General features: G+C 38.5%; 2 protein-coding genes across 2 annotated transcripts; both read right to left on the minus strand.

Annotated features, from left to right (window-relative positions):
* Positions 1 to 56: 56 nt before the first annotated feature.
* On the minus strand, positions 57 to 7,625 carry LOC119719794 (2-amino-3-ketobutyrate coenzyme A ligase, mitochondrial-like). Its single transcript, XM_038189284.1, has 11 exons — positions 7,524 to 7,625; positions 6,339 to 6,472; positions 5,813 to 5,925; positions 5,528 to 5,617; positions 4,984 to 5,203; positions 4,587 to 4,683; positions 4,158 to 4,327; positions 3,787 to 3,896; positions 3,377 to 3,478; positions 2,681 to 2,804; positions 57 to 2,336 (listed from the first exon to the last, which is right to left on the minus strand). The coding sequence occupies exons 2-11, from the start codon at positions 6,469 to 6,471 to the stop codon at positions 2,230 to 2,232; spliced, it is 1,266 nt and encodes a 421-aa protein (XP_038045212.1). The 5' UTR covers position 6,472; positions 7,524 to 7,625; the 3' UTR covers positions 57 to 2,229.
* Positions 7,626 to 8,141: 516 nt separating this feature from the next.
* LOC119719792 lies at positions 8,142 to 18,419 on the minus strand. Its single transcript, XM_038189281.1, has 6 exons — positions 18,358 to 18,419; positions 12,164 to 12,862; positions 11,610 to 11,781; positions 11,125 to 11,203; positions 10,007 to 10,819; positions 8,142 to 9,747 (listed from the first exon to the last, which is right to left on the minus strand). Exons 1-6 carry the CDS (start codon positions 18,405 to 18,407, stop codon positions 9,623 to 9,625), a joined length of 1,938 nt encoding a protein of 645 aa, XP_038045209.1. The 5' UTR covers positions 18,408 to 18,419; the 3' UTR covers positions 8,142 to 9,622.
* Positions 18,420 to 18,686: the final 267 nt, after the last annotated feature.

Here is an 18,686-nt window from a genome sequence, read left to right on the forward strand (position 1 = left end):
GATACTCAAACTAACAAATTTTTTTTCTTGAAAGCATATAGGTTCAAAACTCCATCCAAAATACAACAGTCGTTCTTTTAATGAAACGATAATCTCTATTTTCTTTATTAGATACAATCAGGTTCAAAACAGCAGTCATTCAATCAAGCTAACATCTTAGAAGACAAAAATCACAGGGGATCTTCATGATGTCAAACAGCACGAGAGCAAACAGATGAGGAAAGTTAAGATTGTGCCCTTTCGCAGTGTTGGACATAACTGTGATTGTGAAAGTCAACTCAACAGGAAAAAACAAAGGCTCACATAACAACATTTTTTTTGAACGCAAAATAAAAACCTTGAAATGCACACAAATAAAATTGCAATGAACAAACTCAGCTGTCAATGGTATGAGCTGACAAAATAAATGAACGCATGTCATAAAAGACACGATTCTGACTTTGAATACCTTGTGTGAACAGAAAGCTTAACAAAAACACCAAAAGTGCGGTAAAATAAATATTCAATCCAAGACAATGTAAAATATACCAATGTGCTTAACAGGTGTATAAAAATATCTCAAACAAATTAAACCATTTGTTAATAAAAAGAAAAATACTGACCCAAAACACAGGTGCATATATTTTTAACAAAAAAAGCAAAACAGGAATACTGATACATTATGTATAGGAAAATAGAAAACATAAATAAATTAATTACTGACAGATATATACGAATGTGGAGGACAGCACGACTAACAATCCAATAGAAAACTAACTTAATTCCACTTTGTTGTGCATCTTTCATTACTTCAACCTTTTTTCAGTGATCGATCTTCCTTTTGTCCAGTGTCAGAACGACACTATTTCAGTTTGGTTAATGTCATTCCAGTCTTTTGACCAAACTATTTCCCCATAGGTTTTCTTTTATTTCTATTTCCTTATATCACCCTGCCTTTTTGGTGAAACCCTTTTTGACCAATTCTTTACAACCGAGAACATATACTACAACTAAAATTTATAACCAAAGTAAGTGACCAATAATGGTCAATACCAAAAAATAAACTGGTACATGTAGTGGTATGCAGTTTTACAATATCTGTAAAACTCACCAATCTTGACCCTTGGTTAGGTCATCAGGACAGAAACGCGCGAACCGTTGTCCTACTCCATTCTTAACTGACCGTGAAGCGTTATATGTTAGCTAATTACGCACGTAGCTAGGTCAAACCATGTAGAATCTTGCGTTACTCGCGTTACATTATTAGTGAGCTTTAATAAATTGCTCAAGATTCCCATGTATGATATTACAAAAATAGATAGCAAACTAAACAAACATAGCAGATACACACATAGAAAAGCAAGCTTGGCAAGAGAAACAAACAATGCATTGTTAGTTAGACCCTGTCTACATAATATAAATGCTCTACAATGGTAAAATGCAACAAAAGTAAAACTATAACCAACAAAAATATATAAAGCACATAGTGTCAAACACCTACATATATATACTCATTTATAGCTAAGCTACTTATCTACTAGATAAATACCGATATACTTGTCAAAATACTTGTCAAAATACTTTCACTGTATTATTCCTGTGCTGAAAACAATTATCGCAGGGAATTTACAATTGGATACGGAAGCTAGGCCTGCTGAATTATCTTCTGTGTAATATCAATGATTTCAACTTTCCAGCTTGAATTTGCGGAAGACAGGCAGAGAAAAGGCATTTTTTATCTTTGAAGATTAATCAACAAATATTATTTCTTTTCCAGATCTCCTCCACATGATAGAAATGCACAGCCCTTCAATTCCCTTCCTGGAAAATTTAACCTCAAAAATACATACAATGTAGTTCCATTTTCCCCCCGTTTTTTTATGTGTACATTTTTCAAATATCAATTTCAATGATTTATTGTATTGTGAGCAGGGGATTCGAACCCAGGTCGTCAAGATAGAAGGCAAGGCAAGTATTAATGTTTGAACATGCATAGGAAGTTTTCAGTGATATTTTTCAGTTTTGTATTTTGTGTCAGGCATGCCCTAATATCAGACCATGCTTTTATCTCACACCATGAGTTACTGTGTCCCATGGATATTTGATATTTTGCTTTTGATGGATACAAATATTTCTGAAATGAAATGAGAAGAAAACATTGCTAAACAATAACAGGTGGTTGTTCGAAAGAGAGACCTACTTTATCAGTTGCCATGATTGAACCTGTTGTCATTGATCCTGGCATCCAGCTCAGATGACTTTCAAGTTTTTACGGACGTCGATGAAGGCTTGGATGCATCTCTCAATCTCCTCTTCAGAATGAGCGGCAGAGATCTGCACTCGGATTCTTGCTTTACCTGGAGTTGCAAAAATTATCAGACTTGATACAGATTCCGACGCTATTTCTGAATGGTCCCATCAGCAGATTCTGATCCAAATGCCCCCACACAATATATTTGGCTTTAAAAAATGTGGTTCTGAGAATAAAATGCAAAACTTGTTTTTGTTTTGGAGGGGTCGTTTGGACCTCATTCCATAATAGGGCCAAACTTTTTTCCAGTGGCTTTTCTTGCTTCTTTATTATTGAAGGTTCCGTGTGAACATGGTTCACAAATACTCATTCAACACAGACAAAGAAAGAGCATATACTGGACACAGTTAAATGGTCGTGTTTCAGAGCAAGCGATCATTTCCAACTCACCAATTGGGACAACAGGGAAGCTGAAACCAATGACGTAGATGCCTCGATTCAACATCTCCTCAGCAAAGCGACCAGCTAGACTAGCCTCACCAAGCATGATGGGACATATTGGATGATCTGTACCCTATAAATGCAATCACACAATCGGTGCTTTACAAATACATGTACACAATCACAAGTAAGGCATGACTTTGTTGGAAACACGGATTTGACTGTGCATGCACAGCAGTTGGCGCCATTTGACAACCAGTGCCCAGCGGACAAAACGCAACGTGAACTGGTTCATACATGTCGCCTTGGTCGCTTGAGGTGTTTGGTGGTGGTGTCTGATGATCATGGCCGCTAACACAGTCTGCAGCTGCATGCTATGAACTCACATGTACTTACTGTACATGTAGGCTAGGCTACAATATGCAAATCCGCTGATGCTGAATGAATGCCTTAGAACAACCAGAGCGATGGCTCTGCTAACTGGTTAATGTATGGCACTTAGTACATACGACAACTTATATTCTGAATATGCACAAATATATAGCGCAAGAATCAGGTGTAATCGGCAATGCATTTGAATGTCCCTCCCAGTGGTCTCCCCTAACTCTCCCTTTGTAACCGTTGAGGGGGTGCTTGTGCAAGGAGTCTGTAGCCAGTCATTTGACTTCAAGGTGGATTACCTATGATTAGATACTGTGTACTCACCCACAGTGAGAATCCAGCCTGTGTCATTTTCTCCCTGAATAATTTGGTGTTACTGGCAAGCTTTAATGTCAAAGATGGATCATCTGAGATCATGTCCAGGACCTGAGATGCAAACAGTTTCAGAATATTTGAATATGAGTATTACAATATTAAAATATTAACATGCTAGAATACTACTGGAAATCTGGATTACAGTATTACTGAAATGATGAGAATATTAGACATCCCTTACTATCATAATGGGTTTCAGAATTTAAAAAAAAAATGTCGGCAGGTACTAGCTCTAACTACTACATGGTCATACAAAAATTGAACAGAACAAATTAAGAAAATGTCCAGCTTGCCGATATCATCGCAAAGCACCAAGAAATGTGTTGCTTCCATCTGATGCAAGAATGTAATCTCTTTACCTTGGATGCGGTGGCAACAACAGGAGGAGGGAGAGTGTTGGAGAAAAGATATGGGCGAGACTTCTGTCTGAGCATGTCAATCAGAGACTTGGGTCCAGCGGTGTAGCCACCTGTCCAAATGGAACGGTTTCTTAGAGTTAGAGTTGTACATAAACAAGCATTCTCTTATGTGGTTGGGTTTACATGGGGATTGTACTTTACACATTCAACAATGTATTTCTTGATTGTGAGAATGGATGCTGCAAATCTAGAGTCTTCACGTCACCACATGTATATCAGCTTGGTATTGGTTGGTTGGGTGCTGGGCATGAAGTCACACATGAGGGAGGGGGGGGGGGAGAGGGGGGGGGGAGAGCTCTTGTCAGTCTTACCTGAGGCACCGCCTAATGCTTTGCCCAGGGTGGAATTAATGATGTCACATGACCCATCAATGCCCAGATGTTCCTCTGTACCCCTGCCGGTCTTTCCCAGAAACCCTGTGGCATGACACTCATCAATAAACAGGAGAGCTTCATACGCGTTGGCTAACTCCACAATCTCCCTGGAAGATGAGATCAAAATACTTGAACGGATCTTCATAATTGTGCAATATGTCGCACAAGTCTTGGATCTTTCAATAGTGCCGCAAGGCCATGTCCTGATTATTTGGGTATGGTCGGCAGTAGCACACATATTTATAGGAAGAGGATTGACTGCATCTATAGCTCATGTGCAATCACCAGGTGTAGCCTAAAAGTTCGGATGTGGCTTAACTGTCATTCACAACAAGAGAGGCAGACTAACAAAGTCTTCTTTATTACCCGAGTGGTGTGATATCTCCATCCATGCTAAAGACGCCATCCGTGACGATCATGCGCATGCGACAGTGCTGCGTTTTCTTTAGAATGGACTCCAGATCTGTGCCAGAAATGTAGACAATCATTTAAGTTGGTGTGCCTACTTGCTTATGGTTTTGGCAAAATGTAAGAAAATGTGATGAGTCAGAAGAATGCTTCTGTTTACATTTGTCACTTCTCTGCACTATTCTCCTGAAAAATAGATCCATTGCGTAGCAGCTATCTTTGGGGTGTGTGTTTTTGCTCCAGAAGGGTACACATTCTCGATTATTGAATGAAAATAGCAACAACAAAAAATCTTAAATATGACTTCTACATGCAAGAGGTCTTTTGGCCTCAATATCACAAACCCTAAACCTACCCTCCATATTCATGTGTTTGTATCGATAGCGTTCAGCTTTGCAGAGTCGGATGCCGTCGATGATAGATGCATGGTTGAGCTCATCTGAGATGACGGCATCGTCTGGCGTCAGGAGGGCCTCAAAGATGCCAGCGTTGGCATCGAAGCAACTGGCATACAGGATGGCATCTTCTCTTTGATGGAAGCTCGCAATCTTCTCCTCCAGATTCTTATGAATGTTCTGTGGATTTTGTAAAGAAATTGTCTCAGTCCAACACAACAACTGTGTTGCTTCAAAAAGTCAGACTACTGTAATAGAGTCTTTGTATTACTTCCTATTAATATATTATCAGGATTTTTTGTTCTATTCCATAGTCAGAATTTGTGGACCTTCAAATTACCACTTCAATTTACTTGCGGTAAATACCGAAAATGAAAAGTGTACGAGGATAATCAGATCCAACAGTTTGGGTGTTGAGCTACCATACTTGGAATTTGCAAGAGTGAGGAAGGTTCCTAGTAAATCACTAAGGAGTTAGGGTTAATGAGATCTTTGCCTCCTTACCTGGGTGCCGCAGATGAATCTTGTTGAGCTGAGACCAGCACCGTAATCATCCAGTGCTGCCTTAGCAGCCTCCACGACCTCAGGGTGACTCTGCAGATGAGAAAAAGATAGAAGACCTTCATTCTAACTGCACGGCAATTTATTGGGCCAAAAACCTCTCTAAATTGCTGCTTATTTTTGTTTGATTTTATTTCAATGGGCAACTCGAAAGAGCGACTGCAGATAGCAAGATGAGTAAGCACATAGGCAAACCCCATTATTTGAATGTCAGTTTGTTTATCTTACCGAGAGGCCAAGATAGTTGTTAGCGCAGAAATTCAGAATGTCTCGTGAGCTGCCCGCTACTCTGATGGATGCAGCTTGTCGCGTTGTGATGACTCGCTCGGGCTTATATGTTCCTTACATAAGCAAAAGGATTAGAACAGAGAACCAATGTTAGGGAATGAAATATGTAGTACTCGTAAAGGTTAAAATAACTTTGGAAATGTTGGCCAAGTGAAGTACTTGCGCTTTGATGCTGTTGCTTTATGCCCTCTATAAGTCAGGTTTGTTATTATTATTACTATTTCTGCCTAGAGTTTTTTAATACTACCATTGCAAGCGGATCATTTTAACATAATTTCCTCTCTGGCTTCAAAGCTACCAAAGAGTTGTCTGATGAGTCTTGACAGTTCCTGGCTAACCTCTTAATTTCTCCTAGTAAAGTGTTATGGTTAGCAAAGATGCTTTGGTTAGCAGAGGTACAACACTGCCCACGCTCAGCAGGGCATGCATTTCATTAAGCAAAGAGAACCGAATTTGCTCAACTGACCTGCTTCATGGATAGAGTTCATGACCTCATTCATGGCGTTGTTCATGACAGCTACAGCTGCTGTGCTGTAGCTAGAGCGCCCCCTGTTGGCCACATGATGACGGCATACTTGAAGCAGAAAAGCTCGAGCCATTCTACCATTAACATTGGATAAATGGAGAACATTCAATTTGTGAAATGAATGAAATAGGGTCTGGACTAACTATTTGATTGTGCATGTCGTTTTGATTGCAATAGTCGGAACAGGTTGGACCACGTGAAGGTTGCAATCTCCTGCCCAACCCTTTATGCAAGAACAGCCCATCAGCTGCATAAGTAAGTGGGGGGGATGACAGAGAGCCCTGCTTGTAACTGTGGATTGATGTTTTTCCCTGGCGGCATGGAAGCCATCCACACCATAACCGATGATGCCGTGGCCTGGATGTCTACCCTTGGCCTACAACACGAAAGAAGAAGGTCTAGACTAACAAGCACCTTGCTCAGACCACAGATCATTACTCTGATTGTTTTTCTCCCAACAAAATATGCAACTATTTAGTCATCTAATCAGAAAGATTCCCATATGTGGCCATCACTTGTCACCCTACTGCTGTACACAAACGCCATCAGACTGTTCTGGAATTTTTAAAGTGTTTTTCATGTTGAAATTTTGATACGCAAACCTGTGCAAATGAATCTGGAAATTTCATGAAAAATAGACATCTGAAAAAGGCAGCACTTTCTGATTAGACTAAAAGTAAAAGAGGGTGCGTTCTAAAGCAAAAAAAAAAAACCTACAAACTAAGACTAAATATGAAAATCGAAATTTGACAAAGTCATGAAAGTTCGACACGTTTTTGTACATGTTGTACATGTGGAAGTGTGGCCTATGTTTACAGAGGTAGTTCAGTAAATGGCCACATATATGGGGCTACAGTGAGGGTTGCCACAGTGAGCACTAGCACTGAGTCCAGTGAATGCCTTTCCCAGGTTCACTGCTTCATGAAGTTCATGCTTTCGCACGTTGCACATTTATTTAAGGCAGTAAGTCTAACTTTTCTATGCATGACAAAGGCCCAAATGAAATATCTAGAAAGCCCTGTTAGTGTTACCACTGTTCTTGAATCATTCATAAAAGTTGTGTTAAACATGGAAAAATACTTTAGAAGTGCAGGGTTTACAATAAAGGAAAATAAAGTGGTTTACCTGAATTCGTCTGCTGCGTTATTATTTAACAGAAAAACTTCGGAATTATATGTCTCGTCTCGTTTCTCCTTAAAAGCAGACTGTTGCCAACTTGCCACTTGAGGGCGCTATCAAAAGTTTTTTCCCTGTCCTGTATTAAAATTCCCATAATTGCTGTATGATGAATAGCCGTACTTCAATTTGTTTTTTAAAAACTCAAAACTCTTACAGGTATTTAGGCTACACAGAAGAATGATGATCCACATGTCATCTTTATGCCCCTGTACTGTGTAGTGTGAATGTAAATGGGCCTATATATTCGTAGGCCTAATACTTGTAGGACTGTGGATAAGTATAGCCATATTGATTACAAGGAATATGCAATACATTTTGAGATACATACAAGTATGCACGACTTGCACATTGGCGTATGTTTTCAACACCGGTACCCCACCCCACCCACATGACCATTTAAATATCTGAATAACGCTGCAGAATAATATCAATTATATGTTCTTAAGTCAACGGTAGACTTTGTGTATACCCGGAACTTTTGAGTCAGTTGGATTATCGGGGACCTTTGTTTCGTTATTTATTTATTTATTTATTTATTTATTTTATTTTGGATGTATTTAGATATTTATTTGGTCGGGGGATTTACTTTGTGTGATTTTGAGCCCTCTTTTTAGTTACCGAGTGAAATGAAGTTTTAATTATACATCTATCTTCAGAGAAGACTGACAATAAATCAGATCTCACTATAACTACTGCAATGTTTATTGAAAAGCATCTACAATTACTGACATTTTTTTTTACTTACTTTAGAAAATAGTACTTCTAGGGTTTCAGTACTGGTTGTGGTGAAAGGCTTTGTACATATGCTCATTCAGTACTGGACTCTGTTCCAAAGATACTTTTATCATAGTGGGAAACTTCAGCTTTTAATTGCTTCACAATTTTTAACTGCTTTCCGCACTCATAAAGTACAGTGTAGTTGGACACTGTCCGAAGGGTTTGCTTCTAATAATTAAATGGTGGTTAAAATATTTTTCATTTCATTATTCGTACACGAATAACAGCAATTATATGGATGGTGGGTATATAAAGTCATTCAGATCTGAATCATTTATAATGCTTAAAGTTAAACAAAAGTTGCTACCATAAAAAAACCAATAATCCGAATATTTCAATATACGATAATCTACACTCTAAACAATGTGTTTCGCAATTAAACACAATCTTGCTAACTATCACTTTGTAAACAAACTTAAAAGCTAAGTAATATGTGTCCGATTTCTTACGTGTTCACTCGCTAAACAATGCGTCAATATTCTAAGCATGTTAAATAATTAAACATGCTTACAAAGTGATAGCAAGAAAGTGTTTAGAAAAGTGTTTGATTGCTAAACACAGTTGTTGCAGTATATCTTTATGGTACAATCTAACTAAAGTTAAGCTATCCTACATATGGATATTACAAAGGTTATGCAGGTGTTAATAATGATTCAAACCTAAATGTACAATTTTGTTTTTAAAGAGAGAAAGAAAAAGGTAATTATACATCTCGGGATTAGTGAACACTCCTTGAATTGTTTTGAAAATCATATAGAATGTCATCAAACTCATGTAGGTTTCACCATGTTTTACGCACCTAGAAACAAATAATGTCCTGATCTCTCTCATCTTTTCATCACAGATACTTAGAGTCAGCAAGCACAAAATGTGAGAAACCGGCCAAGACTCAGAATCGTCATGAAACTCATTGCCTTCAAAATTGCCCCATCATTAACTTGTTTTCATTTTGTAATTGCGTTCAAATAATCCTTGCATTTAAAACGTGAGCAAGTATGGGATTTTAATTAAAATCAGGTAATCTATGATGTTTTAGAGGGAAAACGAATCAAACCTATAAACGTACAAACTGCATAGAGTAACTTTGAAAGGCAATTTTTGTCTTGGCAAATAATTACTTTAAAAAAAATGGAAAGCATGTTTTAATTAACCACACCAATCTCATCTGTTCATTTTTATTGAAAACATTTATCCATAAGGTACTTGTCATTTCCTTCAAATTGATCTGCCATTAAGAATAGGTTCATTTAACTGCCATATGTAATATTTTAATGATTTTGCAGTTGTTCATCATCTCCTTGGTCATGATCCTCAGGCAGAGAATTGGCCTCGTGCATTAGCTTTTCCATTTCCAATGGATCCTCTTGGCTGTGAGCTGCACGCAAGAAGTTTTCTGAAATGGAAAAAAAGTCAATAAATGCCTCCGATGAATTACCAGGGGACTTCAACCACTGTAGGTCAGACATTCCTCAGTCTGTTTCACAGTCTCTTGTTTTTTCTTGTGCATACATTTTACCAACTTGTGTTTTTTCCTAGTTTGCTGACATTTCCCCCTGTATTATGTTTTAAAGGCTAGAAAAAGATGTTTTTATTATTATAGTGTATTGTGTGTTTATACAATAGAAACGAACGTCCTCTTCAAAACTACTTACCTCTCATGTAGGCGTATAATACCCTCTCTGTCTGAGATAGGACACTCCCTTGACCTGAAGACTGTTGCCGAATCATTAGCCTGTAGTCTTCTGGTATCTCTTGGCTGGTTGGTACCTCTGGCTGGGTTTGGGAGCTGGTGTCACTGAGAGCTGAAGCATCCTCACCTCTAAGGGGCTCCGGTTGGGATGAGGATGCATCATCACGAGTGGGGAGATTTGGCTTGTCAGGAGGAACCTCTTTGTAGGTGTTGGGATGCTCTTCAGATTCCCCAAACACGGGCGTGCCAGACAGGTAGCGTGGAGGTGACCGGGACCCGGCCGTAGGGTAAGATTCTTGCGGCCGTTGGTACATTTCAGAATCTTTGTAGTCGCCAAATCTGGTATGGACCGTGGGTGAAGGGCTTCGGTGTCCATCTTGGTTGACAACCCCTAGAAGGGATGCTGTGAAGCGGCAGGCATTTTTGGCCACCGGGGGAGCGTGATTTGGCTGTTTTTTTGGCTTGCGGCCTCGAGGGCCAGAGAAGGATCCACCATCCCTACGACCATGGGACTTGACAGGTGATGCAGTGGTTGCTGGCTGGTCCCCTGCAACATGGTTGTCATCATCACCCCAAAGGTAGTATCCCGTAACACGTTGATCATCTCTCAGGTAATCCTTCACTTTGTTCTTGTTGTGAACATTCACTGGGATATTTAGAGCGCCTTCTTTCTTGGACTCATCTTCATCCTCCTGCTCTTTGTCTGCTGCTCCAGCTGCATCCGGGGGTGGCGACCTGTTCCCGCGTCGGTCGTCATCTGGTGGCTCTTCCCCACCTGAAAATGAAGACGATTGCACAATCAATTAAAGCTCCAAAACGTAAACAAAATACAACTGTATCTTGAACTTAATAGTGCGGCAGATGCATCAACAAGAAAATGTAGAAGCACAAATCATTGACCATGGGCCTGAAATGTTATACCTTGCTTTGAAATTAAAATTACTTAACAGTAACTATCTGCCCTTGCTCTTTCTTCGTTGAGTGGCAAAGTTTATCCGAGCGTTGTCTTTTGCTCTATACTCAAAAGAAAATATTTGTAAGTTGAATATTTTTGATATCTGCTGATTATTGTCCACAAACCTGTTCCACCAGATGCCCCAGTGCCTCCTGCATTCCGACTTCTAGGGCAGGAGCTAGTCACTCGAGCAGAGGTGGATGACTATTGATTGTAAGAAGACACATTGACACGTCACTTGTACATCGTTTTTCCGGTAACACTTTTCACCTTTTTCCTCTCCAAAATCCAAGTAATTATGGTATAGGGTATAAAATGGCAGCCACATTGGCATGTTATAACTGTCCATTTGTTTTGATCAATTTTGCTTCAGTACTTTTTTTAATTGTTGTTTGAGTCCATACGTGTAAGTTAACAAAGATGTCACTGTTATTGAGCAGCCATTAAAAATAATTGTTTACTCCTACACAATAAGCATGTACATGTACCGCTACACTCCAGCAAAAATAGCTGTATCGGTTGTTAAATGCGTTAAGATTAGTGTGATCCATCACGAGGCAAAGCATGGTAGTTTGAGTCATTCTTACTTGATTTTGAGACTACCACTCACCTGTTTTTTGGTGGACTCTTGACTGCTCTGTTGACCCTTGGAAGTCTGGTTAGTAGAAGACCCACCACCAGTTGCCGTGACAACCGCTGGTTTCTTCAGTTTCTCTTCTGGCCCTGCTCCAATCATCTTCCTCTTTTGCAGATTCCTGGTACTCTTCTTGGTGTTTCTCTTTCTTTTATTTGAAAAAAAAATTAAATAAGCAATAGTTTCATTCAAATCCATGTACATGCTTTTGCATCGTGCGGCCACTACTTCAAATATTATCGTATGTAGGTTTTCATACCAAGATCGCCCATCATAATCAAGGCTTATATCTAAGGGCCACACAAGGTGAGGGCTACACAAAGAAGGGATAGAAAATGAAGTCTGCGAAAAAAAGGAAAAAGTAGGCAGATAAGTATTTTAAATGTTTTTATAGGGCATATATACCGCATAAGACATTTTAGGGATACTCATCAGAAATAACACTTTTATTTTGTGTGATTTTTGATGAATTAAATTGCACTTCTTATAAATACGTATGCTTTAAAAATAGTGTTCTCTTCATATGTCACCTCTTTGTGCCTGTTTTTCCCTCAGAGGAAATTGGTGGAGTCAGGCCAGATCTACCAGATGAAGTTGGCTCACTTGAAATGATTTCCTCCTTGTGGAAAGACACACCCATGAACCCAGAGCTGAAATTCTGGAGCTGGGAAGACTGATCTTTTGAGGAATCCTCTTTCTTGACTGCCAGTGCCTGTTTCTGGAACGGTTCTTCAGTTGTGAACCAGGAACTTGAGCCAGGAACATAGATTTGGAAGGACAATGAAACAGCCATCAGCCAGGAAGTAAACGACCAGGACACCTCAACTACTGACAAGAGCGAAATCTCCAAGGAAGCCCCAACTTCCAGCACCTTAGCAACCAAGCGACATCCAACTTTGCTCTGGGATTCAGTCAAAGATAACTTGCAGCCAGGAAGAATGGGATCTGTCTTACTCTTGATGTTTTCTTTGAAGGAATCCACAGTTTCAGAGGTACAAATCTGCCGAGTACCAACAGCCTCTGTGCACGCATACTCTTTGGACTGCACAAGATCCATCCCCTCTAAAGCAGACACAGTGATGGGAGACAAATTTTCCTTCAGCCGTTGAACATGATCCTCCAAGTAGTCTTGAACGTCTTCTTCGTAAGTACTTGTAGCTTGAACTACAGGTTTTAAACTCTGCTTAAACCATGGAGTCTGGAACAGAAGCCAGATCTTCCTGATGCACCTGGAGGCAAAAATGAGAGAATAAAACTTAAAGTCACTTTTGAAACTACTGTTTTGAAACACTGTTTTCAATGGGGCTTAAATTGGTTCAGTGCACCCTCATCGGTAGTATATTATAAGCATGTTAATTTACACTGTCCTGTTCATTGGAGACCGTGGCCCAACATTATATGCAGGAAACTTGGCAAATTACCAAGACTTCTTTCGACCAATCAAAGCAGGCTTCCACATTCTGAAACTGGCTTGTCAACTTTCCCGTCACCCATTCAACAACAAAATGAGAGAATAAAACTCAAAGTCCCTTTTGAAACTACTGTTTTGAAACACTGTTTTCAATGGGGCTTAAATTGGTTCAGTGCACCCTCATCGGTAGTATATTATAAGCATGTTAATTTACACTGTCCTGTACATTGGAGACCGTGGCCCAACATTATATGCAGGAAACTTGGCAAATTACCAAGACTTCTTTCGACCATTCAAAGCAGGCTTCCACATTCCGAAACTGGCTTGTCAACTTTCCCGTCACCCATTCAACAACAAAAAAATAAGACACGCAACACAACTTTATCGTTACTTTTGTTAATGTGCCAAGAAAAAAATTCACATCAGCAAGCACTAACACACCCAGATGCCACAATTGTAACTATTAGTAACATGCCTGGATACAAGTGGCAGAGCTGGAGGAAATGTCCGAGTTAATATGACTCATAATTCAAATCAATTTTTTTTTTATTAATTTATATTCCAGCATGAGACTCTTTTTCTTGGTTTGCATATAATTAAAAATACAATAAATTCAATATTACAACAGATGGTATACAGGTTGTAACATTCAATGAAAATAAAAATAATGTAGTAATAAATGTGTTACTTGAAATACACTTAAACCTTCAAAACACACAAACTGGACTAAATTGAACGCGGGGATGCCAAGAGACGAGGGAAGGTGGGCTAAAGGACAGGGAGGGAAACATATCTGGGACATAATAACAAGGATAAAAGGAAAAGGACTCGCAAACAAAGACGTGGGGAAATAAATCAAAACGTAGGAACGTGGAAGAAAAAAAAGGAAAGTCGGACTCGTCAGGGAGAAACAATGAAGGGCAAGAATACAAAGGGTGCAGGTGAATGAAAAGGGACACAATAAGGGTACAGGGATCAGGGACAGGGGAAATAGGCATGGAAATAAAACACTGTGTATCGCCATACCGACACCTATATACAATACTTAAAACTGATTATCTGGCGAAACTGTTGTTAAAGCAAAAAACTGCATTTGGTACAAAGGACAAGCGATGGCGTTTTGTGTTTGATTTAAGTTGTCGTAATCAGCCGGAATTATTTAAAACTAAAAATGTATGCAGCGGATGGGAATTGTCAAGCAGTATTGCTTTTAGTTTTTCCGGCAGAACTGCCTCGTAGATTAATCTTGGACAGTTTCACCAATGATTTTATTGGCTGAGTTAGTGATCTTATTGATTTTATTATAAGCACTACCCCACCCAGATACCACTATTGTAGTTGCAAACTATATTTAGTAACATCTGCCTGGATACAAGTGGCAGAGTTGGTGAAACTGGTTGACTGCTTACTGAGCGGACGTCCGGGTAAATATGACTCATCCCACCGTGCACATCACAATAAACGTGCGTACAAAAGTGACCTGGATTTGTTTCTTAAAAGAATTAATCAAATATGATACACCAATGAAGTATTCTTAAAGGGCAAGCGTTTTCTGTCATCTTGAAAAAAAACCCCAAGTTACTGAAATTGATTATTGCTATCAGAAGTAATGCATGTTTTACTTTAAGAGGTTAAGACTTTTTTTTATAACTGTCACTTGAATGCCATTGGAAGCTACACCTATCTAATTGAGATTTTAATCATTCGAGTCAAAACGGAAACATTATGTTTAACGTCAGATTTTTTTGTTCTGAACATGAGAAATAAGTTAACTTTTTTTTCTGACATACTGATGGTGATTTTTGTCTTTTTTCCTTTTCAAGTTTTCGTTCATTTATGGAGGTGAGAAAATTTTTATGTTTCATTGCATTTGATGGGTATTCATGAGTTTTTAGAAAGGTACAGGTAGGGAAGGTGGGCTAAAGGACAGGGAGGGAAACATATCTGGGACATAATAACAAGGATAAAAGGAAAAGGACTCGCAAACAAAGACGTGGGGAAATAAATCAAAACGTAGGAACGTGGAAGAAAAAAAAGGAAAGTCGGACTCGTCAGGGAGAAACAATGAAGGGCAAGAATACAAAGGGTGCAGGTGAATGAAAAGGGACACAATAAGGGTACAGGGATCAGGGACAGGGGAAATAGGCATGGAAATAAAACACTGTGTATCGCCATACCGACACCTATATACAATACTTAAAACTGATTATCTGGCGAAACTGTTGTTAAAGCAAAAAACTGCATTTGGTACAAAGGACAAGCGATGGCGTTTTGTGTTTGATTTAAGTTGTCGTAATCTGCCGGAATTATTTAAAACTAAAAATGTATGCAGCGGATGGGAATTGTCAAGCAGTATTGCTTTTAGTTTTTCCGGCAGAACTGCCTCGTAGATTAATCTTGGACAGTTTCACCAATGATTTTATTGGCTGAGTTAGTGATCTTATTGATTTTATTATAAGCACTACCCCACCCAGATACCACTATTGTAGTTGCAAACTATATTTAGTAACATCTGCCTGGATACAAGTGGCAGAGTTGGTGAAACTGGTTGACTGCTTACTGAGCGGACGTCCGGGTAAATATGACTCATCCCACCGTGCACATCACAATGAACGTGCGTACAAAAGTGACCTGGATTTGTTTCTTAAAAGAATTAATCAAATATGATACACCAATGAAGTATTCTTAAAGGGCAAGCGTTTTCTGTCATCTTGAAAAAAAAACCCAAGTTACTGAAATTGATTATTGCTATCAGAAGTAATGCATGTTTTACTTTAAGAGGTTAAGACTTTTTTTTTATAACTGTCACTTGAATGCCATTGGAAGCTACACCTATCTAATTGAGATTTTAATCATTCGAGTCAAAACGGAAACATTATGTTTAACGTCAGATTTTTTTGTTCTGAACATGAGAAATAAGTTAACTTTTTTTTCTGACATACTGATGGTGATTTTTGTCTTTTTTCCTTTGCAAGTTTTCGTTCATTTATGGAGGTGAGAAAATTTTTATGTTTCATTGCATTTGATGGGTATTCATGAGTTTTTAGAAAGGTACAGGTAGGGAAGGTGGGCTAAAGGACAGGGAGGGAAACATATCTGGGACATAATAACAAGGATAAAAGGAAAAGGACTCGCAAACAAAGACGTGGGGAAATAAATCAAAACGTAGGAACGTGGAAGAAAAAAAAGGAAAGTCGGACTCGTCAGGGAGAAACAATGAAGGGCAAGAATACAAAGGGTGCAGGTGAATGAAAAGGGACACAATAAGGGTACAGGGATCAGGGACAGGGGAAATAGGCATGGAAATAAAACACTGTGTATCGCCATACCGACACCTATATACAATACTTAAAACTGATTATCTGGCGAAACTGTTGTTAAAGCAAAAAACTGCATTTGGTACAAAGGACAAGCGATGGCGTTTTGTGTTTGATTTAAGTTGTCGTAATCTGCCGGAATTATTTAAAACTAAAAATGTATGCAGCGGATGGGAATTGTCAAGCAGTATTGCTTTTAGTTTTTCCGGCAGAACTGCCTCGTAGATTAATCTTGGACAGTTTCACCAATGATTTTATTGGCTGAGTTAGTGATCTTATTGATTTTATTATAAGCACTACCCCACCCAGATACCACTATTGTAGTTGCAAACTATATTTAGTAACATCTGCCTGGATACAAGTGGCAGAGTTGGTGAAACTGGTTGACTGCTTACTGAGCGGACGTCCGGGTAAATATGACTCATCCCACCGTGCACATCACAATAAACGTGCGTACAAAAGTGACCTGGATTTGTTTCTTAAAAGAATTAATCAAATATGATACACCAATGAAGTATTCTTAAAGGGCAAGCGTTTTCTGTCATCTTGAAAAAAAAACCCAAGTTACTGAAATTGATTATTGCTATCAGAAGTAATGCATGTTTTACTTTAAGAGGTTAAGACTTTTTTTTATAACTGTCACTTGAATGCCATTGGAAGCTACACCTATCTAATTGAGATTTTAATCATTCGAGTCAAAACGGAAACATTATGTTTAACGTCAGATTTTTTGTTCTGAACATGAGAAATAAGTTAACTTTTTTTTCTGACATACTGATGGTGATTTTTGTCTTTTTTCCTTTGCAAGTTTTCGTTCATTTATGGAGGTGAGAAAATTTTTATGTTTCATTGCATTTGATGGGTATTCATGAGTTTTTAGAAAGGTACAGGTAGGCCTATACGATCAGTGGTGGACAACTGAATTTTGTGATTTTTAAAAATTAAATTAGACATAACTTGGGAATGAAATAACTTGGGAATGAAGTTACAAGTCAATAAATGTACAATTTTCCCCAATTTTCCCCAATTTTCCCCAATTTCCCCATTTAATGGGGCGCGAGCCACGTATATTATTATTAAACAAAATGTTTCTTTCACTTTCTGTTTGACTCACCTTGTATTAAAAAAGAAGAAGAAATTCTACAGTGTTCTCATAAAATCTATAAATCATTTTTTTAATAATTATAATAGCGAAGTCAATACATATTCGAATAAAATAATTATTGGATTGGGCTGATACAGGTTAGAATGCAATCTTTGAACAATCTATTTTGTGACAGTTACAAAATGCCTTTAGTTATACATGTAATTTATTTTTAACAATATATTGATTTTTAAATGCCTTCTAACAAATTTTGACTTACATCGCAGCATTTTTTGTAACCCCGTCATTTTTCTTAACTTGGCTTAATTACCAGTAAAAACAAATATCTAAACTGTAATATCCAAATCTCGCAACTTAATAGTAAAAATACTACCCTCTGCTCAAAAAATCATGAACGAAATAAAAAAGCCCACAATGGATACCAGTCACCACTTATTTACTTATTATTATTATTTAACAGCATTAATTTGTGGATCAAGGAAAAGGGGAGGGGGACACGGGGGTCACGCACCCACAGCTTGTGTTTGTAATCCGAGTGACGACACCTTTTTGATAGTTAAGACGTTGCGTATGTCCCTCGCAAGCCATCAGCTACACCTACCTTTTACTCGTTTTAATATAATACAAACAGAGCCAAAAACAAATCAGCCCTCTGGGCCCCAGACAATGTGCTTCTGGATCCCCCGTGCTTGCTTCGCAGGTTTCGTGGTAAAAATCTATTCACTTTGATCTTCAATTGGTAGTGCACCTATTTTTGTGTGCTAAAAAAAATAATAAAACTCAAAATACACAGGCCTAACACAGCTCTTAATTGAAGGACACAATGATGTTTCAAGTTCATTTTCGTACGAAAAGAATTGAATTCAATCAGAAAAAATGGTGATTTCTTACCCTAAAACAGTTGTCTTCAAGGTGGTTTGCCTCATCTTTGAAAACATCATCCTAAGACAGTTGGAAACTAGAAGGCAACAGGAAAGACATGTACATGTAGTAAAAAAAGCCACTACGCATGATTCTTAGTTGAACCGATAGACTTTTGTGTATTCAATTGTTCCGTTATTGTCCTGGTGGACGTGGGCCTGTATTCTTGCAGATATTGTTTTCTTGGAAACGTGCCAGGTATGTGTAAAACAGGAACACACACACATACTCTGAAAAAATCCCTTCCCGCTAAAATAAATGCCTCAAACAAATCAACAACCATAGACAAATGGTCCTAC

The sequence above is a fragment of the Patiria miniata genome, unplaced genomic scaffold (assembly GCF_015706575.1).
Source record: "Patiria miniata isolate m_02_andy unplaced genomic scaffold, ASM1570657v1 HiC_scaffold_8, whole genome shotgun sequence".
Lineage (NCBI taxonomy): Eukaryota > Metazoa > Echinodermata > Asteroidea > Valvatida > Asterinidae > Patiria > Patiria miniata.